General features: G+C 38.5%; 1 protein-coding gene and 1 long non-coding RNA gene across 15 annotated transcripts in view; one reads left to right on the forward strand and one right to left on the reverse strand.

The window, feature by feature from the left end:
- PDE1C (phosphodiesterase 1C) overlaps positions 1 to 22991 on the forward strand; it is a 613256-nt gene that overhangs the window by 508702 nt on the left and 81563 nt on the right. The window contains exon 19 of one of the 12 annotated variants that reach the window (XM_012475116.2): positions 15622 to 17919. The exons of 9 other annotated variants lie outside the window; for them this stretch is intronic. In XM_012475116.2, the coding sequence (XP_012330539.2) occupies positions 15622 to 15791 (170 nt within the window). In that variant the 3' untranslated portion in view covers positions 15792 to 17919. Of the gene's footprint in view, positions 1 to 5582; positions 6020 to 15621; positions 17920 to 22991 lie in introns of those variants that run through there. 2 more of the 12 variants (XM_012475119.2, XM_012475122.3) reach the window with 2 other exon arrangements.
- Positions 1 to 22991, reverse strand: part of LOC105732848 (uncharacterized) — a 124707-nt gene that overhangs the window by 6559 nt on the left and 95157 nt on the right. For all 3 annotated transcript variants that reach the window (XR_010344075.1, XR_010344076.1, XR_001111087.2), the window contains exon 3: positions 5341 to 5513. This is a non-coding gene — a long non-coding RNA (uncharacterized LOC105732848). The remainder of the gene's footprint in view (positions 1 to 5340; positions 5514 to 22991) is intronic.

Below are 22991 nucleotides of genomic sequence, written 5' to 3' on the forward strand. Positions count from 1 at the left end.
GAGCTTGAATCCTGTGGAGCAAAAGGGACTAAAAGTACTCGAGGGGACACTGGGAATCAGAGCTAGGGCTATAACCTGAATACAACTGCCCAAAACAACTGCTGCCAACCTGTTTCCTCCAAGCTGCAGCTTAATAATATTAGGAAGCTGTTGGCCTAGAGAGATGAAAGGACATTGGGACACCTTTTCTGCCAGACCAAGCTAGCTTTGGAATTGGATCTGCAATATCCCAATATGATTATAGAGCAGTAGTCCTAAAGTGCCATTATAAGGCTCTGAGGTGGAAGTTTAAGGGAGGAGGTGGAAGTAATTACAGAACTCTAGACAGGCAAGAGAGAGAGAAAGAACACAAAATCAAAATATCTTCTCCTTGAAATTAGCCAAAGTGTCACAGGCAACAAAAAAAGCAATACATAAATTAGACTTCATTAAAATTAAAAGCTTTTTGTTGATCAAAAGACACATTAATACAGTGAAAGGGCAACCCACAGAATAGGAGAAAATATTTTCAAATTATATATTTGATAAGAGGTTAACATCCAGATATATAAAAGATATAAAGAACTCTGGCAGCTCAACAGCAGCAAAACAACAGCAACAAAACCCAATTCAAAAATGGCCAAAGGTCTGGAATGGACATTTTTCCAAAGAAGATCTACAAATGGCCAATAAGCATATGGAAAGATGCTAGTCATTAAGGAAACGCAGATCAAAGCCACAATGAGATACCACTTCATACCCATTAGGATGGCTACTATAAAACACAAACAGAAACTAGCAAATATTAGTGAGGGTGTAGAGAAATCGGAATGCTGGTGTATTCATTCTAGGAACATAAAATGACACAGCTGCTGTGAAAAACGATCTGGCCAAAGGCAAAGTCAAGAAGCAGGAAGGTGTGGCTTGCCATGGGGAGGAGCAGTACAGGTTAGAAAGCAAGGGGCATGGGTACAGGAGGAAGAATTGGTGCCAGTATCAGATAGCAGAGTGTATCACAGAAATCGGCAATTAGAACATGAATTTCTTCTGGAAGCAGTTAATTTTTGGTGTAGGCTGTCAAACACTTGAAAATGTAATTAGGATACTCAAAGAGCCAAATGGAGGAAAAATAATCCTAAAAACAATAAAGTAAAAGTGTACAGAAACCGAGAAGAGCAGAGATATGCAAAAGAAGTGATTCAAAATCTGAAACTTAAAAAAGGAAACAAACATAGAGTCATTGCAATTTTTAAAAAGAAAAAGTTCTCAGTTGGTAGTATAAATTCAAGGTAGAACACAGTGGAAAAGACAATTCATGTTGGAGGATAGTCCTGAGGACTTTACACCAAACAGAGCATAGAGAGGGAGCCATATCAAAAAATGAAGGATCGTGAATCATAAAACTCTTAGAATAAAATGTAGAGGTAAATCATGACCTTGAATTTGGCAGTGGTTTCTTAGATATAACAATGTACAAGCAACTAAGGAAAAAGTAGGTAATTGGATTTAAAATAAAAAACTTCTCTTCTTTGGAAAACACTATCAAGAAAGTGGAAAGATAATCCACAGAGAAAATATTTGCAAATCACATATCTGATAAGGACCTTGTATCCAGAATATGTAAAGAATTCTTACGACTCAACAATAAAAAGGCAACCCAATAAAAAGTGCCAAAGGATTTGAACAAACATTTCTCCAAAGGAGATATACAAATGACACATGAAAAAAGATGTTCAACATCATTAATCATTAAAGAAATGCAAATCAAAACCACAGTGATATACCACTTCACATGCACTGGGATGGCTATAATAAAAAAAATGAAAACAAGTGATGGTGAAGATGTGGTGAAATTAGCACCCTCATACATTGCTTGTGGGAATGTAAAATAGTGCAGCTACTTTAGAACACAGTTTGGCTGTTTTTCAAAAACTTAATCAGAGAGTGACTTGAATGAAGTACTGATACATTTTACAACATGGATGAACCTAGAGAACATTTTGCTAATTAAAAGAAGCCACACACAAAAGGTTACATGTTGTATTATTCCATTTACATAAAATACCCAGAATGGGCTAATCCGTAGATAGAGAAAGTAGGTTAGTGGTTATCAGAGGCTGGGGAGAGAAGAGAATGGAGAGTGACTTCTCATGAATATGGGGTTCTTTTAGGGGTGATAAAAATATTCTGGAATTGAACAGTGGGGATGGTTGTGAAACATTATGAATATAGTAAAAACCTTTGAAATGTATACCTCAAAAGGGTGAAATTTTTGGTTTATGAATTATATCTTAATAAAAAATTAAAAAGCATGGAAGATAGACAAATTGCTCTAAACTAAATCTCTCAGAAATTTGAGTAGAGTATGGAGAAAGTGGTTGGAAAGCAATATTTCAACAAATAGGTAATAATTTCCCAGAAGTAAAGAAAGACTCAAATTCTTAGATGGAAAATACATCTCCAGTGCCATAACTGAACAAAAACAAATGCATACCTAAAAACATTGTGTGATATTGTCCAAAGTTACATCAAGGGTGAGGAAACCTTAAATGCTATGAGAAGCTGATTATGGGCCAGGAAGTCGCAAGTAATCAACTGACGGCAAAATTTGCACTGGTAGCAGTAGAAGCCAGAAGACGTTAAAGAATATATCTTCCATATGCTGAGAGAAAATAGAGCAATATGTAATAGTTAAAACAGCCAAATTATTACTTATGAGTGAAGGCACATTAAAACATTTTCGGGTATACAATGACATAATTTACCACTCACAGGCAGACATTCATTAAAAGAAGTATTAAAGCTGGGCTTGATGGCTCATGCTTGTCATTCCAGCACTTTGGGAGGCTGAGGCAGGCAAATCGTCTGAGGTCGGGAGTTTGAGACCAGCCTGGCCAACATGGCAAAACCCCATCCCAACTAAAAATACAAAAATCAGCCAGGCATGGTGGCACGTGCCTGTAATCCCAGCTATTCAGGAGGCTAAGGCAGGAGAATCGCTTGAACTTGGCAGGTGGAGGTTGCAGCAAGCCAAGATAGTGCCACTGCACTCCAGCAGGGCCACAGATTGAGACTCCATCTCAAAAAAAAGTATTAAGGGAAATATGTCAACAAGAAGAAAAGTGAACCCACAAGGAAGGTGTGAAACACAGGAATTAGTGGTGAGCACATCAGTAAATAAAATGTGTTGGTAAATTTGAGTGACAAGTGAACATAAAATAATGTCCAATTTTTGTGTTAAAATAGGAAAGAGAAGCCATAGATGGAAGAAAGGATATTTCAATGTGGACCTAAGGAGTGCTGAGAAATACAATAGCATTGTTATGCACTGAATGTTTGTGTTCCCACTAAATTCGTATGTTAAAATCCAGTCCCTAATGTGATGATGTTTGGAGGTAGAGCCTTTGGGAGTTAATCAGGTCATGAGGATGGAGCCCTCACAAATGGGGTTAGTGACCTTATGAAAGAGACCTCAGAGAGCTAATTTGCTCTGTTTTCACCACATGAGGGCACAACAAGAAGTCAGCAGTCTGCAACCTGGAAGAGGAAGAGGGCCCTCCCTAAAAGCCAACTGTGCTGGAAACTTAATCTTGGACTTCCAGCCTCTGGAACTGTAAGAAATAAGTTTCTGTTGTTTGTAACCCACTCAGTCCCAGCACTTTGTTATAGCACCCAAGCTGACTCAGGCAAGTGTATTAGCCTGTTCTTGCATTGCTATAAACAACTACCTGAGACTGAGTAATTTATAAATTGGCCCACAGTTCTTCAGGCTGTACAGGAAGCAAAGTGACTTCTTCTGGGGAGCCCTCAGGAAACTTACAGTCATGGAGGATGGTGAAACTTACAGCATTTCACATGGCCAGAGCAGGAGGAAGCAGGGGGAGGTACCACACACTTTTAGATGACCAGATCTCATGAGGAATCACTCACTACCATGAGAACAGTACCAAGGGGGAAATCCGCCCCCATGACCAATCACCTCCCACCAGGCCCCACCTCCAGCATTGGGGATTACAACTGGACGTGAGATGTGGGATGGGACACAGATCCAAACCAATACAGCAAGCTCTGAAATCAACAAATGAACGGCAATTAAAAAAGAGAATATGTCAACCTAATAGAAGACAGGAAGACAAAAAAGCAAAGAGCAAATAATGATAAACACAAAACACAATTAAATAGAAGAAATAAGTTCAAAAATATCAAGAATAACAATAGTTACAAATGGCTTCAAGTTGCTTTTAAAATATAGAGATTGTTAGATAAGAAAGAAAAAAATCTAGGACTATCATGCTTCTAAGAGATGCCTTAAAAAATTTTTTTTGCCGTACATTAGGTTTACTAATGTATAGCAAAAGAAATTCCATGCAAAATGTGTATAGCATTTTCTAATACAAATGTTACAAAGACATATAATTATTATCCTATTGATAGTTGTGTTCCACTTTTTGCTATTACAAACAATGCCTAGCATAATGTCGAGCAAATAAAGCAAGTTGTGACAAGATATATGCTTTCTAATATAAATTATATTTTTTAAAAACATGCAGAACTATTAGATATTTTGTAGATACAAATGCAATCATCTCACACATATATGCACAGCAATGATAAATACCAAATTCTGGATGATGGCTTTTTCAGATGGAAGAGAGAAAGTATCACAGATACTAAGTTACTGGGTAACTTAATTCTATCTGTGTTAATTTCTTTCAAAAAATGTTTGAGCAAATGTGAAAATTATTAAGATTTTATTAAACTGTATTGAATTATACAGTATTGAGAGTTATTTATACATTTCTGTATGCTTAAATGATTTTATATTAAATAATTTTAAAGTCGAAAATCTGTGGATGCTTGGCAAAACACTTTTGTTTAGTTTTATTACTATAGATGTGATTTCATAGACATGTCCAAGAAATTTAATGATTTCCCTTTCTAACCTATAGGGTGAGATAGGTGCTGGGATATGAGGATCTGAGTATTTAGGAAGTTCTGCAAGTAACATGTCTCAATCCAGAAACCACAAACAAGCACTTCATTAAAGAACTGCTTGTGTGGTTTCAAAAATCACCTAAGAGGACATCCTGGAGCTCCAGCACCAGAAAACTGCTCTGGGGACCTCACCTTGATTTCTTGCACATCTATAGCAAAATGACTCTTGCACCTGCAGCCATTTTTTTTCCTAGATCCAACTTTATTTATTGCCCCAATGGGATTTGTGAACCCACTCAAGCTTCATGGGTGGGCCATCCATGATGGAAGCTGGGTAAATGTTGGCTGTCACCAGAAGAGTGGTCCAGAGCTTCGCCACCACTAACAGTCATGATTGCTAATGATAGTGACTAGTCAGTGACTTACTTCTGAGCAGAATCTCCAGGGCGTCTCCATCACCTCACTTTCATGAAGTGATCCCTGAATGGAAAGGTACGGTTCCGTAGTCATTCCTCCATGCAGCTAGCTGATTGCTCCTCCAGTGTGCATGGTAGTGTTGGCTCTGTAGATGTGGCTCTGCTTCTAAACTCCACTGCCTGCTGTAGAAAGAGTTCGTGTGTTTAGATGCCAGCTGTCTTGCAATGACATTGTTATATGTCCTGTTTTAGGGGACTACGGATAAAACGTCCATCCAGAGGATTCCTCAGAAGAAACTGGACTAGCTCTGAGGTCTGAAGGCATTTTAGGAAGCTTATGATTCTTTTACCAAAGCAAAATATATATGTATTGTAAGTTATTGAGTAATTAACTTCAAGAAATGATGACTTCTGATCTCCCTAATACAGGCTTTTAACAACAGATACTTTAACATGTATCGCACATCTACAAATATCAGGGACAACATTAGGTCCTTAACATGTATTATGCTAGACATTTTTTGCTTTGCTTAAAATGGCACTTAGTTTCAGCAGAGTGGTTTCCTCAGGTAGCAGAATGGAAAAATATATATATTTTTTCACAAATGCATATTTTAAATAACTCATCTTTTGTGAATCAGAGTGGTATATTCTCTGCCAAATATTCACAAATAAATTCATTAAGCTAATCCCTTCACTGTGTGATGAGATCTTTCATGTAATAAAACCCATCATTTGGAGAATTATGTGACTTTTCCATATTGTAATAAGGAGATCCACCAGGGAGGGTGCTATCATGAGGCAGCAGTGATGACGTTTCATCTTCCTGTGCTGTGTAACAATGATGGCTATATACCAAACACTTACAACACTCTGGGCATGGTGTACTGTGCAATGGCACATGGGCACTGCATATACATTTTTCATTTATATGTCCTTTAAAATCCTCACCACAACCATGGAAGGCAGTTACTATTCTTATTTTAAGAAAGGAAGAAAGAAAACCAAACCCTGAGTGCTAGAACAGATTATTTACTTAGGATTTCACAGCTAGTAGTGGCTTAGCCCAGTGATGTGCCCCAAGCCTATGTTTCTTTCATAAGACCACCCACCTCTCCCAAAAGTAGATGTCCATGGGCTCGTCTTCCTGTCACAGATCTTAGCACTAAGATCTTGTCTTAGATCTATTCTTATTTTAAGAATAGATTATCACCTTAGACAACGCTACATCTAATGCCCATGGTATGAGAGTAATTTTCTTGATGAGAAATTTACTCCTTCTTTGAGTGAGGAAACTGAGAGAGAGAAAATTACTCTTATACCATGGGTTAAGGTTGCTAAATTGTATTCTACAATCTTAGCACATGGCTGAGGATTGGGCATTCCCAGACAACGGGAACAGGGAGCAGGTCGGCTGCCCCAGCATCTTTCTAAAACTAAGTATAAACCAGCTTGCTCTCAAAACAAACTCAGCCCCAAAGCCAGTTGTTCTCAAGCCTCGCTACACATTAGGATCACTGGGCATTACATACATACTGATGTTTAGGCTCCACTCCAAAGTGATCAATTACTTTAGAGACTCTTGGGGATAGGGCTTGAGCATCAGTACTTTTCAAAGCTCCCCAAGCAATCTGATGTGCATCCAGGAATGAGAACCATGCGTGGGAGAAAACAGCTTCAGGTGTCATGGAAGGCAGCAAAACTACATGGTTTATCTGTTCTCTATGGATGCATATCCCTCTAGGGATCTGAAAATGCTGATTGGGTCGTCTTTCCATATCAGACTAGTAGTGGTTTGGTTCAGGCAGTATCAACTCAGCTCCTTCTAAATAGCTTCTCAAACTGCAAGTTTCCTGTCCCCTGCATTCTTTGCTCTGTGAAATGAAAAATAGAAGCCATAGATAATTCAACATTCTCATTTTCTTGAGGTAAAGTCCTTGGAGAATCTGGGCCTTTAAAAATGTAGATAATGGGGTTGGGCTTGGTGGCTCAGCACCTTGGGAGGCTGAGGCGGGCAGATCACTTGAGGTCAGGAGTTCGAGACCAGCCTGGGGACCATGGTGAGACCCCATTTCTGCTAAGGATACAAAAATTAGACAGCTGTGGTAGCACACGCCTGTAATCCCAGCTACTCAGGAGGCTGAGGAGGGAGATCACTTGAACCTAGGAGGCAGAGTTTGCATTGAGGCAGGATCGCACCACTGCACTCCACACTGGGTGACAGAGCAAGACTCTGTCTCCAATAAATAAAAAATGTAGGTAATGGGCTTAATCATTCTAGTTTTTAATATGAAATATACCTTGAAGAGTTTAAGAATAGATTATCACCTTAGACTACACTACATCTAATGCACATAGTATGAGAGTAATTTTCTGGTTAGGTTGAAGTTGCTAAATTGTATTTCTGCAAACAGAAGGGCTCTTATCAACGTGGCCTCACTGTAATGCTTTTGTGGTTAGAGAGGCAAATGAATTCCCTAGTTGGGCAAGCATGATGCTACTAAATTTTCCAGGCACTTGCAAATCTCCCAGATAGTTCCTAATTGTCCTTATCTGAGGAAAGGGATGGAAATTGATACTGAATGAGCACCTACTATGTGTCAGCACTGTGCTGGCTGCTTTCATATGCCTAATTTATTTTTATTCTTACCACTGCCTTGTGAAGTGAGTGTTACTATTTCCATTTTTTAAAAATGAGAAACTGAAATCAAGTGTCCAAGTCATATGGGACAGAGCCAGAACTGAATCTGGCCAGCTTCCAAGGATGGTCAGGAGTTGCAAATGAGCTTATGGAAGATGAAGAATGAGAGGATTGGAGAGACAGTTAATTTTCAAACGCCAGCACAGTAGAATTATCTGAAGAGCTTAAACAATTCCTGAAGACTTAATCCTACCCTCATAGATTCTGCTTTAAGCGATCTGGGGTACAAATTGAGCACTAGGAGTTTTAAAAGCTATCTATGTGGTTCCCATCTGCAGCCATGATTGAGAATCACAAGTTAAAGATTTCACGTAAAGTCCTGGAGCTTGCCTGGCTCGACTCCACTGGCCTAGAGTTTTGGAATACTTGTTAATATTTCAGCCTGGCAGAGAGGAGAGAAAAGATCAAAGCAGTTATTTAAGAGAACTTTTAATCAGGACCTTAATGTAGTTACTTCCTGAGCCATTGCCACAAACTATTTTAAGGTGGGGTTGGGGGAGGACTCACTTTTGTTTACAGAGAAGCAAGATTATTGCTTCAAGTTTATTGATTATTCAAGGGTATTCAAGAATCCAGTATATGAGACAGGTTTATAACTAAATGTTAATAATATACATGAGATATAATTTTGACTTGACTCTTTTAATTTATTATTGGTAGTTATTAAAACTTACTCTGTATTTTGGTACAAGATTATTTTAAACATGAGAGGATAGGAGGAAGAGTCTGAATTTAGATTGCATGTGTGTGGATCCAGAATCCAGACTCCTTTGTGTTAACTGTGTGACTTTGGCCAGTTACTTAAGCTCTTTAAACCTCAGTTTCCTCACCCAAAGAGGGAGTGATAATAGTGCTTGCCCCATAGGATTGTAGTGAAGATTCAAGGTTAAATTCTTATCATTGTGTGAAGTACACAGTATCAGCTATTGTAATTATTTTACCACAGCAATTCCTGAAATAAAAATCACAGGCTCACTTCTCATATTGTTCTATCCTCAGTGGAGCTCACGTTAACATTCCAATTCCTTGCAATTCAAAAACTCCTGGATGGTTTTTGTACATTTTATAAGGGCTTTCTACCACAAACAGATACTGATTTTAGAAATAGAATGTATAGTAGAGTTTTGTCCTTCATGTAGAATAACATTTAAGTGGCAATAAATGATTATTTTTATTTTGTTTAGTATATGTGGTTTGGGGTGTGTGTGTATACACGTTACAGATAGAAAGTGTCTATAGAAGGAAATGCTTTTTTAAAAGGTCATATCATAGCTTTATGTTTGAAAGAGAAAAAACACAGATATTCAACACCTATTTTTTGTTTAAAAATAAAGCTGCCAATATTCGAATTTATGCAGAAGCTCTGAGTAGACCAAGTTACTGCCATTTGAAGTGATGCTCAGTAATGAGGTTCAGAAAGCTTCCACCTGAAAATACTGCTGCACTGCAGTGTGAGGTTCCAGAGGTCACACTGAAGTCGCAGCAGATGGAAAGAAGCAAGGCCAGTGCTATGGGAAATCATATCGAATGCAAGGGAATGAGGCCAGTGACGTGGATGAGGACAAGTGACTGTTCTCTCTGGATTGCTCTCACTTAGTGCAAAACAACAGGGTATGCTGGGTTAATTACTTGATATAGTAATGATATGATAAGATATATGATATTGAATTAATTCATTTTTTCTGAAAGTGTTTTCACTCAAAGATGCCCTTGATAAAATGGAGCTATTTGGCCAAATAAAATTGAGAAAAACTACATGCTATTGGCTGTTCTCAGGGATTCTTAATAGATGTTAGCGTTATTTAAGGTGCTGGTAAGTCCTGATATGAAGATACTAGTTTAACTTTAACTCAGTTAAATTTGATTGAGGAAACCCTCTCTCCCCAACCATACCTATTACACAGTTTTGTTGAAGAGCACTTTGGTTTCCAGTAGACTAACATAAATAATCCTAACAACTGTTTTCGATATATGAATAAATTTCAACCTATTTTTTGGAGAAAATAATTCTGTGCAATTGTTTCCCATACCAATACAAAAAGTAGCCACCAAGAAAAATGATCAGAGAGAGAAAGAGAGAATGGAGAGAGAGAGAGAGCGAGAGAGAGAACAAAAGATAGATTGATGGTGGCAGTGAAAGGTGAGAAAATCATAGACACCTTTGGGAGAAATTGTTATGTTTGTGAAAAAGAATTAGACAATTGAGAGTTAGAACTCCTAAAAGAGAATTGCTTTCATGAAAATCAAACATGGAGCATAATTATAAAGGATGGTGATGTGCCAATTTTTGGCTTGAAGTTTTGGTTTTGCTAAGCACGTTTAAAAGTAATATAGATAATAACTTGCCCAAGTTCAGGCTCTGTACTGAGATATGTGCCTTTGTCAAAATCTTCATTAACTAATTAGATCATTTTCTCCAAGCAAATTGCTCTAAGAGATGAGGCCAGACTTTTTTAAAGGATCTCCAAGGGGAAGAAGTGTCCAACTTGCTGATAATCAACCATTTTTGTGGCGGGGGGTGGGGATCCAGGTTTGGTTCTTCTCCACTAGAGGTTGGGGATTGTATGACTGGTTGGATTCAGCTGTGAGAAGTGCCCAGTCATTGAAAGGAGGAGGGTCAGACCCCTTCCAGTAGTTTAGATATAGCCAGACAATGAATGAGGGCATCCTCAGAAGGTCACACCAGCATCCCAGCAGAATGTCCACATTAAATTCAAGATGGTGCCCGTATGCCTGGCTCTGGTGTTTTTCCCTGTCACCAAATCACATTCCATTGCAGAGAGGAAAGGCAATGAATGCAGATAAAACAGCAATGTATGAAATTTTCCTTTATCCCACATTTTGAGCGAGGGTGACAGCAGACATATAAGTATTTCCACAAACTCAGTGGGGAGCTGATCTCTATCAGCAGGTTCAACTCCATTTGCAATGACTCCAGTGGCAAGGAGAGTTTGTGTTCTGACAATCAGAATTCCAGCAAACAGTAAATGTTTCTTCATGCTGAGAAGTGGGAAATTCAATAATACTTTGGTTGAGTTCCTGCTGAGTAGCGAAAATAGAATGAATATGGAGAGGGACTGTGACTTGAAGAGCAGTGAATCAGCTGGCCTAGACGTTGCAACAATCAGCTTTTAAGGTGAAACCCTCTCCCCTTTCTACACCATTCTCCAGGATAACAGCACTGTTTTTATGTTTCTTATTAGAGAATTTGATGCCATAATCCCTTGTTTACCGAAGAAACAGAATTAAGTACTCTGAGATCTAATAAACAAACCTATAATAATATAAAAGAATATGTCACAACAGAGCCATTTGCTGCAGCTCTTTACTTCATGTTAGGGTATTGCAATAGGTAAGATTGGCATGGGTATCAAGGAGCTTGTAGCAATAGTATCACTTATATCTGAACACTTTTTACTTCTGTGAGTGAGTCAAAAATTTCAGAGGATGCTACTAGAATGAAAGCCCTACAAAGGCAAGGATTATGTCTGTTCTGTTCACTGTTATATTAATAGCACACAATAGGTGCTCTAAGAAGTGGGTGAATAAATATTAATAAATATTAATCTATAGGCTGTGAAAAGTGTACTCAGCTATGGCCAATCCGAGATGTTTATTACTAAGGTCCCAAGGTGAACTTGGTTTTACTGATTTTCTCTTAAGTGTGATTTTATAGAATAACTCTGATAGATGATTCTATAGAAGAAATTTTTACTAGTCTGTTTCTTTTTAAAAAGTTACATGGCTAGAACTTGATCATCACAGAAAAATTAGTAAGTATAAACAACCAAAGAGAAAAAATAGCCATGTTTATGCTGCTCAGAGATAACCACTGCTATGATTTAAATGTATGTCCTTCCGATTTTCCTACGTACATATGTATATACTTTATAGTAACAAGATTAGCTAATATATACTGCTTTTTCATTTAACACTATTACATGAACCTCTAGTTTTGTTAGTAGTCATCTGTATCATCTTTCCATAGTATGACAGTAGTATATTCTAAGAATGGACCAGAATTTAGCCAATTCCCTATGATTGTTCATTTGTTTCTAATCTTTTGTTTGATCATAAGCACCATGCATTTCCCTGTTAGTGGAAGAGATATGCAGAGCTGGTTTTTCACAAGGAAGCCTCAGGCATTGGACAGATGGGTACCCGACCTTGGCCCTTCCATTGGACCCACCATGTGTCCTGCTTCTGCACTGGATCTTTCAGTGACAGTGGAGGAACCTCCAGGGAAAGCCAATGAGCAAGGGTTCAACTGGCTCTGTTTCCTCGTGCTTTTCATCTAGTTATTATATCTCATCTGTTTTTGATGATCATTTGACTTGTTCATGTTTAGTTATCTCACTGACCAAACACTTTCCAGCAGAACCTAGAAGGGGTGTGGGGGATGGCTGGCTTAGAGGGGAGTGGAGGGAAGATGAGTCAATGAGTACACAGAAGGTAACTTCTGTGTCTAGATCTGCAGATTAGATGCTATCCTTTATTATTATTAATTATTATTATTATCTGAAATTCCTGCTTTATTCAAATGTCCCTAGTTGTTACCCAGTGTCATTTTTCTGTCCTAGGATCCCATCTAGGATAATCCATTACTTTCAGTCATCAATCTTTTTAGGCTTTTCTTGGATATGACAGTTCCTCAGACTTCTCTGATTTTTGGTGACATTGACAGCTTTGAGGAATACCTGTCAGGTATTTTGTAGAATATCCCTCAATTGGGATTTATTTGATGTTTTTCATTATTAGAATGGGGTTATGTATTTTTGGGAGGAAAACTCCAGAGGTAAAGTTCTATTTTCACCACAAAATATTAATTTTCATCACATGCCACTGGTGTCAACCTTGATCTCCTGGATGAAGTTATGTTTATTAGATTTCTCTACTATAAAATTACTCTTTTGTCTCATTTTCAAATTTTTATTGTATTTATTTCTTTATTTTTGAGAAGGAGTCTTGCTGTGTCACCAAGGGCTGGAGCGCAATGGCACCATCTTAGCTCACTGCAACCTCCACCTCCCGATTCCAGTGATTCACTGCCTGAGCCTCCCAAGTAGCTGGGATTACAGGTGCATGCACCACTATGCCCAGCTAAGTTTTGTATTTTTAGTTGAGATAGGGTTTCACCATGTTGGCCAGGCTGGTCTCGAACTCCCGGCCTCCAGTGACCCGCCTGCCTTGGCCTCCCACAGTGTTAGGATTACAGGCATGAGTCACTACGCCTGGCCTGTCTCATACTTCAGTCTATACTTTTTGGAAGGATGTCACTATGTCCAATCCATACTACAGGGCTCCTTCTCCTTAAGGGAGACATACATATATATATAAATTATTTGTAATCTTCTGCATAAGATATTTTTCTATTATCCCACAATTACTTATTTATTCAATCATTTATTTATATTAGTATGGACTCATGGATATTTATTTTACACTTTGAGTTATAATGCAATACTGCCTTATTTATTTTGTTGCTCAGTTTTATTCAATTTTTGTCATTCCATAGATATTTCATTCAGGGCTCCTTTGTCTATCGTTGTATTTGTTTGTTTGTTTTTGAACACTTTCAATTTTGCAGCTCTACAAGATGCTTCAAGTGCTTCTTGTATATTTTGTTTTCTGTTTCTAGAATTGGTCGTTTCTACAAGGAGCCCTGGTTTATTTTATTAGCAAATGGTTTTAGAAACCAAGATCAGGGCAGTAGATGTGCTTATTTTTGCTGAGGCTTCTAGATTTGTAGTGACTTTGTTGCTTCTAGACTCCCTCCTCTTCAGCTGATAGAGCAAGAAATTATATGTGTGAATGCCAACTCATGTACATACACGTCTATACATATTTTTATATATAATCACCTGTATCTCTATTAAGCTAAATATGAATTCATATTGGTATCTCCAAGCCCATTACTACATAGATCATTCTAACTTCCTCCAACAATTCTCAGCATCCACCCTCTGTTTACATAATTGTTGAATTCCAGTATACATGTAGAGTGGTAATAGAATTGATTACAAATAGCCCCATGATAAACAATTTTATCAGCTAGAATAGAGTGCCCATGTACAGCTTCACTGGCCTTTAGTCTTGCAGATTCTATTCACATACAAAGCTACTTCGATGAGCATCTTGTCCCCCACTCTTCAGGGAGGTTGTTTCCTACATTTGAAATGCATTTACCTTGTCTTGTTACAGTTTGCATTTCATCTAGGATTCCTCCAACCTCCTATATGGTTTTTAATTTGCATACATTAGGGATTACTCTATGTCCTATAAAGTTCTATTGGTTTTGACAAATGTGTAATGTCACACATGCACCACTACAGTATTGTGTGGAAGAGCTTCACTGCTCTAGAAATCCCCTGTGCTTCACCCTCCCTCCTCTTTCCAAACTCCTGACAATCACTGATCTTTTTATCATCTCTATAGTTATGTCCTTTAAAGAATGTCATAGAAGTGGAATCATATGCTATATAGCCTTTACAGACTGACTTCTTTCACTTAGCAATATGTATTTAAGATTCATTCATGTCTTTGCGTAGCTTGATAGTTAATTTGCTTTTTATCACAATAAATAATATTCCATTGTATAAATGTATCATAATTTGTTTATCCACTCAAATATTGAAGGATATCTTGGTTGTGTCCAGCTTTTGTCACTTAGGAATAAAACTTCTACAACAATTCATATGTGGGTTTTTATGTGGACATACATTTTCCATCAATTGGGTAAATACCTAGGATTCACAATTGCTGCACTGCATGGTAAGACTATATCTAGCTTCATAAGAAACTGTCAAACTGTCTTCCAAAGTGGCTGTACCATTTTGCATCCCAATCAGCAAGAATGAGGTTTCGTATTACTTTGCATCTGTGCTAGTGATTGGCATTGTCAACTTTTTTAGACTTTAGCAGTGTATATGTGTGAAGTAGCATATAGTTGTTTTAATTTGAAATTCTCTAATGACACAAGTTGTTGAGCATCTTTTCCTATGCTTATTTAACGCATTTATCTCTCTTGGTGAGAAGTCTGTTCAGATCTTTGCCCATTTTAAAATTGGGTTGTTTGAGTTTTTTTGTTGAGCTTTAAGAATTCTTTTTATATTTTGAATACAAGATCTTTATATGTGTTTTATAAATATTTTCTTAATGATGCACTTTTAATTAGCACTTGGGGATTGAGTGCCATTTTCCAACACTACAAGCTTACATACAGTGCTAAGTGCTGTGTTAATGATATATTTGTGTTTACCTTCTTTGCTCTGCTGTTCCCAGAAATGACCCCAGTGGTTCCTCTCACTCTCTTGTCCCCATCCATTCATTGTCAAAGGACCTTTATGTACTGCAGTCATCACTGTGTATCTCTAGAAATTTCTTCCCTTTATTTATTTTGAGTGAATGACCAAGGTGATAATGTGCTTATTCATCTATCTGCCATAAGGTTTCCAGGGAGAATCCAACCCTGCTTGTTTCCTGGTTTTGGAGGAAACAAACGGATCTAGAGGAAGTTACTCACAATATTTAGATTGTGCCATGTCATGGGTGAGGCTAACAGTTGTCTGTCTTCCTTTCCATGGCCTCCAGTCATCAAGCCTCCTTTGCGTCATTTTAAACGCCCTGCTTATGCATCTAGCTCCTATGCACCTTCAGTCTCAAAGAAAACTGAGGAGCATCCTGCAAGGTATAAGATGCTGGATCAGAGGATCAAAATGAAAAAGATTCAGAACATCTCACATAACTGGAACAGAAAATAGGCCGAGGGGAAGAAGAGAGGGCATGAAGGATGGTCTACCTATCTGCTTCTCAACACCCACTGGCCACAGCAGAACATACCTCCAAGCCCCTAGGAGACTGTTGGGTCAAGGACTATCCTGGTTGACTCCACCAAGGCAAAACTAAAGTTGTACATGATTTTCCTCTTTGTTGTTCTTGTACAGACTCATCAGTTGCTGGATGTGGGATCAGCCCAGACTCCAGCAACAAACTACCAAGAGAGGTGTTTTTATGATATAGGTCTCTAAAAGTCTAAACTGGACCAAAATTAAAATGAAACAAACTTTAAAAAAATATAAAATTTCTCTCATTGCCACTTTTGCATCTCTAAAAGTTGACTTGCCCCCAAAAGAATATTGGTTTAATAATCATCATATTTAAGACATGCACTGCTAAAAACAAATTTTCCAATTTTAAATACACCTATTTAAAATGTAAATACATTTATTTAAAATTCAAGCAAATATGTAACTTTCAAAGTAAATGTATTCAAAACAGAAGTTGTACTTCTGAATATGAAAATATTGAAAGGAAGAGAAGAACCGATGAATTGTTGTATTCATGGACATTTCAGAATTCACAGTTAACAAAGCAAATCCAAGTTAAAAAAAAAAAAAAGACTTTTGGTTTCTAAACATGTGCCTCATACCCAATAGCCTCATGTACCTTTAAGGATTTGAAGGTTTGCAGGAGATGCATTTGGCTTCGTTTCCTCTAATATTTTACTTCTACCCAGAGTAGATGATACTAAAAATCATGCCTAAAAGACTGCAGGTTTGAGAGTCAATGCAAAAGATATCAGTTTGATTTTTGTGGTCCAGGCCAGGCGGGTGTAAAATTCTGAGCCTAGCTTAAATTCTTTATTTTCAGATTTTTCTGGACTGAAAATAAAGAATTTAAACTAGGCTAGAGATGCCTTTAAGTTACATTTCAGATCCTCTTCCCAGCAGGCTACATATCTAAAGCCCTTGGGATCCCAATTGCTCTCACAGTTGTTGGTGGAATCCATTGCTTTATAACTCACCTCTCTTCATGGTGGCATTTTTAGCCCTTCCATGTCTCTCCCTAGAATTTTCACTTTGGGACTAGCACAGAAGTAGCAAGGAAAGGATCAAGATTAGAGGTAGCTTTCAATCTCTTCAGAAATAGCCTGGTGCAGTGGGAAAACTAGGTTTGTTTTCAGGCCAGTCTGATCTTCCTCCTGTTCTTTCTGTAACTAGTTGCAGGTCCTTGGTCTCAAGGCATAATTTTTTGATGTCCCCATCTGCTTAACTAGAAACTAGGATTCATTATACCCACTCTACACTTTGTATTGAAGATTAATGATAATGTAGGTTTTGGTTGCTGTTGCTGAGCCTGGCCAGTAATAGGTATACAATAGAAGTAGCTAAGAGCATTTCACAATCAGGATGAACTCTCCAGGACAGCCCCACAAAGAAGGAGCTGTTTGTTCCTGATGGCCTCAATCTTTGAGGCTTGATTGTAGAGCTTAGTGTCTTCCCCTTCTCTCATTCCTCACAGTTCATTTCCAATAAATTGCAGTTATTCAAGTTGAGCAAGTTGCAGAATTTAGTACCCATCATGCTCTTGAGCAGTTTATTTATAATGCGCTTTATGATGATACTTCAGAGAAATTTAACTGCTATACAAAAAGAAAAATCACGGTGACTTTTTGTTAAGGAGGCGATTGCAATCTTAGCTCCCTGCCTGGTATCTGGGTTAGAAGACCTTTATGTAGGCTGGTAGTGTCTATTCCATCTGGATTAGGTTAACTCAGTAGGTAATTCTTATGTTTATACACAGATGCTTTAGTGCTTTTGGCTATACAATGAGGAGGCCCATGGGAGTAGTAGCCTCCTCAAATAATGTTCCCCTTCTATCTGTCAATAGCTTCCATCTTAGGTTATTGAGAATTCAATGAGGCTGTGTTTTCTTGGCTGTGCTTCTTGATGTTGGAAGTCATGTTCCTAGGGAAGAAATCTCATTCTGTATTATTTTCTCCTAAGGTGATTTTTTTCATCCTTTGCTAATATTTTAATTGGGCCAGTGTACAGATGTTGAGATTTCGCGCTGCTCATAAAATGCCTACCATGTTTTTGCATGATGGATTGTATAGAAATGCAGATTATATTCTTATAGTAAATAAAAAGATGCTTTTAACAGTCTTTCTTGTATGTGAAACATTTTCTTCTCTGAAATTCTGTTAGCTAAGTTTGGCACTATTTAGCCCTGAATATCTTGTCAAGGTGAATAGTATAACTTACACATTTCAATGTGTTTCCTGATCGTGTAGGTGAGAGTTCATTTTTTAACCTTTTCCTCCCTATACACCCAGTAAACAAATTTGTTAATATAAATAGCCCATAATAGGACTTAGTCAGTAGGTGAACACCTGTATTATCAACTCAGTTTATATCATTCCAGACGAAGCTATCTGGCTACTGGTTAAGAATTGGTACTTCGGAGTTTAGAAAAACTTATAATTAAATCCTGATACTGCCTTTTGTTTGCTCTTGGAGCCTTACTAAATTGCATAATCTCTCTAAACTTTAGTTTCTTCAGTTGTAAATTGAGAATAATAATAATACCTGACTCATTATAGCACAGGGATGGCCTTATAGCAAGGGCCAAATAAATATTAGCTATTATTTCTTGGAGAGAGAGTGGAGTGTAGTGAAAAGAAGATAGGCCCTGATTTCAAGAGCAATGTCCCATGACATCAGGTAAATAATCTCCAACTTCAGTAAAAAGGAGGTAATTTAACCTTGTATTACCCATTTGGCTATTCCTACATGCACCGGTTCCTGACATCCCCACCTCCAACAATTCACCTGTATCTCCATGTCCTTGGCCTTCTTGGGTCTCCATCTATTGTGGCCGTCTCTTGCCCTCATGACTGACTAGGACTCTCCCACCACCTCGCTGTGACTCACTTCCTGTAACCACTGCCTTTCACGCCGCTCCTATTTATGCTATCTCCTTCTCCACAAACAATTGCTTTATTCTTCCAAATTTCCATCAACACAAGTCAACTGCAGAGAGCAGACTTTTCCTGAAGGTTTAGGATGATAGCACAGCAGAATCAGCTCTTTAAAAATTAGACCGAGTACCAGCCAGTCTCCCTTTGTGGAGGATTTCTCACAGGCTGTGGCTTCCTGAGGCACAGATTTGTCACCATCTTCTTGCTCTTCTCCTTCTTTTTCTTTCTTTCTTTTTCTTTCTTTTTTTTTTTTTTTGCCTAAACTCTTTTTACTTCACACAGCTATGCAAGTTGTGAGGCCAAGGCTATGACTGCAAACAATTAAGGTTTAATTTACATGAATAGCCAGGCATGGTTGCTCACACCTGTAATCCCAGCACTTTGGGAGGCAGAAGCGGATGAATTACCTGAGATACCAAGACCTTTCTCCTCCTCTGTTGCGTTAAAATTTCTGTGAATGTGCAGTGTAGTCCACCTCTCACCCCCTATGCCACACGTTCTCAAGGCATGTTTTCAACACCACATATTTTCAACACCACATATTTTCAAGGAATGTGAGCTCACCCTGACAAACAATAGGCATTGACTTTGGGTCCCACTCCTATAAGCACAAAAAACCCACAGCAGATTTGAAATGACAGTTTTTCCCTGAAACAAAATCCAATCCTAGGGAAAGAAAGACCAATCCATATAAGAAAAGAACCCTATAAATATGTCTTGCCCTCTTCCACCACCACCTCTCCTGCTCACCCTACTTGATCCTGCCCAGGAGTTCTGCTTGTTTATTTTTTTCCCATTCAGTTATGATACCAACCCCACAAGGGTACGGCAGTGACTTTCATTTATAGGTGCTTAGAGAATGCAAATTCTCTTGTCTTCCTACCTCTTTCTACTGCAAGCCAGTTAAGCCTTATCATGAGCACATCCACTAAGCTTTTGAAATAGAACAGACACTCCAGCATCCCACTGTTTAGGATTTCTAGTCCCTGAAGAATAGAAGGAGAGGGTAGAGATGGTTGATAGCCACTATTTTTAAGAGATTTCATTCAAATCTCTGTTCCTTAGATGAAAGGCCACCTATACATCTGCAAGCTTTCAGTGTGTTTTCCCATTGGCTGCAGCTTCACTTGATCAATTATATTCTCTTTGATCCATAGATCCATTTTCAATTTAAAAAAAAACTCTATTGGAACAACATGCTGATTTATTGAGAGTTTGTCAAATTAGATTGGAAATGAGGATGCCTTGGGGCCAAGGATGGCAGTGAGTGAAGGCTTCATGACTTGGTTTCCAGGCATGGCCCTTCTGTAGCCTGAAGTGCCCTCAGCAAGGCTAGTTGAGGCAAGAGAAGGCCCCACATCATAGATGGTGCAAGTGGGCCTTTGCTGGTGGTTTTATTTTTAAGACTGATCTAGGAGACTTATGAGTATTCATTATACTTTTGTTACATTCACAAAACGTGAAAAGCTGCTTTTGGGGAATGATAAGTGATAATAACTATGGAATACTCTCCTCATCTGCATATGTTAAATTCACATGTTCATATTTTAACTCCACCTTTAACTCATAATGTTCAACTTGGGTTCTCTGTGACGTCCAATGGCATACTTTGTCTTATACACCTGAATAAGAGATTCAGCTGAGCCAAGCTTATGGAACCACCTCATCTGGATATCAGTCATTATGGAGACAATTCATTTGTGGTCATTGCCCTTTTAGCAGCATCACTTATGACTCACTAGGTAAAGGAAGATTCCAATCTTTTGGAAGACACAAAAGTAAAAGGATACTAAATAAATATAACGAGAGAAAAATATATGTTATAGTGAAACTGCCTTTGCAAAATTATGACAGTAAGAGAAATCTGACATAGTTGACTCTGTCTTGCTTCTGATCTCCAAGCTGTCCTTGATCATTCCTGGGTGTAGGCTAAGCTCACTTTGGGAGGAATTTAGTTCATAGTTTAACTTGAAATCGAGGGTGATAATAGTCCCTCCCTAAAATTAACCCCTTTCTTGCTCAGCGACAAAAAACTGCCTTTGTAAAACTGATGAAAGGCCACAAGAACAGGATTATGGGAGGGGCATGAACTCTGCTAAAATGTAGGCACAGTTTCTGTAATCCCTTACTGCTCAGGAGTCATATGGCTAGAGGGCACAAGATTTGTGACTTCCCCAAGTGCTCCTCTAGATAACATCACTATTGTAGAATCCAAGACTGCTTTTTTTTTTTGAGATTTTTTCAGACTGACCTCACCTGGATTTGTGACTCCTGACTCAACTGATCTTGTGGCCACACCCAGGGGCAGACTCAGTGCATGAGGACCATTTTCCATACTCTTATGATCTCATCCCTAACCAATCAGCAGCACCTATTTCTTAGCCCCTGCCCACCAACTTGCCCATAAAATCTCCTGACCTCAGAGCCCTGGAGCCTTCAGGGAGACTGATTTAAGTGATAACTTGAGTTCTCCAGTGTAGCCAGCCTTGCATCAGTTAAACTCTTTCTCTACTGCACTGCTGAGATCTTAGTGGATTGACTTATTTATTTATTTTCTGTGCAGCAGGCAGGAAGAACTCTTCGGGTGATTACAATCATAGTGTCTGAAAATTTAAAATGATAGAACACTGCTCTAGCATAATCAATTTCAAAATCCAGGTAATAGTTCTTGAGAATCCACCAGGTTCCAGGCACTTTAATATATGCTAATATATTTTTTAACTCTTGCAATAAACCTGTGTGGGAAGACTTACTGTCCTTATTGCTCATCAGTCAATGGGTTAAATATTTCAGAAAGTTTGCAGAACTAGTGAGGAAAGAGAGAAAGGAGATTCAATTGAGGTCATTTGATTGTACTGCTATATATTTTTTTCCATACATCATGTTGTTCCCAAAGACTTTTCCAGTATACCCCTTTATTGAGCCTGCTCATCATCATCATGGGTCTTTCATATTCAACCATGCCCCTGTCATCCAACATAGAATTCAGGACCAACAGCAATGGCATGATTCTTCTCAACACACAGGATTGTTAGTTTCCCTCTCCCTCTTAGGCCAGGATTGATTCAGTCCCCTACTGAACCCATGTCATGAAGCATTTCTAGGAGAAGACCTACCTACCTTTCTAGGAGAAGGGCTGAGATAACCACCCACACGTCTGGACCTCTGGCCTCCTTGCACCATTGCTCATTGAATTAATCATACCCATCTCTCATCAGTTAATCCAAATGGTTGGCTCTTTCTCCAATTGTGGCTTTTGTTTCCTGTCCTATCAATTAAAACATGTCGAAAGCATAGTCCATGTGGGAAAAAAATATTCCCTAATTGTTGTGTTTCCCACTTCTGTAGATGTCTGACTCTATGCCCTTATCTTATTCTTCCCTGAAGTCTGACAGAGGAAGCTGTATTCTCATGTTTAAACCTGTTTCCACCACTGAATTACATCCTATTTCTACTGCCAAAATATATTTGATTGTTATGGAAAGTCAGCAATGGAATCCAACCATTTTGGATAGATATCCAAACTGCCAAAGCACAGTGATGTTTCCATAGGTCCATTCCCCTTGAACTTTCTGAATCTATCAATTCATCCTGTACCTGCCCTCCCAATGACCTGCTGGACTTCTTCATCTGAGTGTCTTGGAGTGCTGTGTCACTTCCATATTCTTCTGCAGCCTTCATACTGTCTTCTTTCTGATGTCTATACTTCTGTTATTGCTACTACCATTTTCCTAGTTACTCATTCTTAAAGTCTTTATCTTTTATATTCCTTCAAATCCATCTTCACATTTGTCACTGATACTTCTCTCGGATTCTGCTTCTACCTCTAGGTTCCTTCCTGAGGAATTATAGCCCTCCATTGCCAGAGAGCTATCCCCTCTCATGTCAGACTTCCCCCTGGAGCCAGAAAACCCAATTCCAGTGACCAGTGGCAGAGGCTTTATCAAGAGAAATATGAAGAACAAGTTTGCCAACATGTGCATTATCCCCTGTTGGAGAAGTTTGTTCACTCCTGTCTCATCCAGAGGGCTTCTCACAGAGGGCTCCTCTCAGTAACTGAGAAGATTCAGTACCTGTCAATGAGCAGTGAGGATTTTACAGAGAGATCTGTGTACTTCTGACACCTTGCACAAAGATCTCTCTTTTACCCTACTCCCTCACCATACTCAGCATAAAGAGATCAAATGAGTGGAAAGCATTT

Source organism: Aotus nancymaae, unplaced genomic scaffold (genome assembly GCF_030222135.1).
Source record: "Aotus nancymaae isolate 86718 unplaced genomic scaffold, 86718_ANA_hifiasm-v0.15.2.pri h1tg000025l, whole genome shotgun sequence".
NCBI classification, from domain to species: domain Eukaryota; kingdom Metazoa; phylum Chordata; class Mammalia; order Primates; family Aotidae; genus Aotus; species Aotus nancymaae.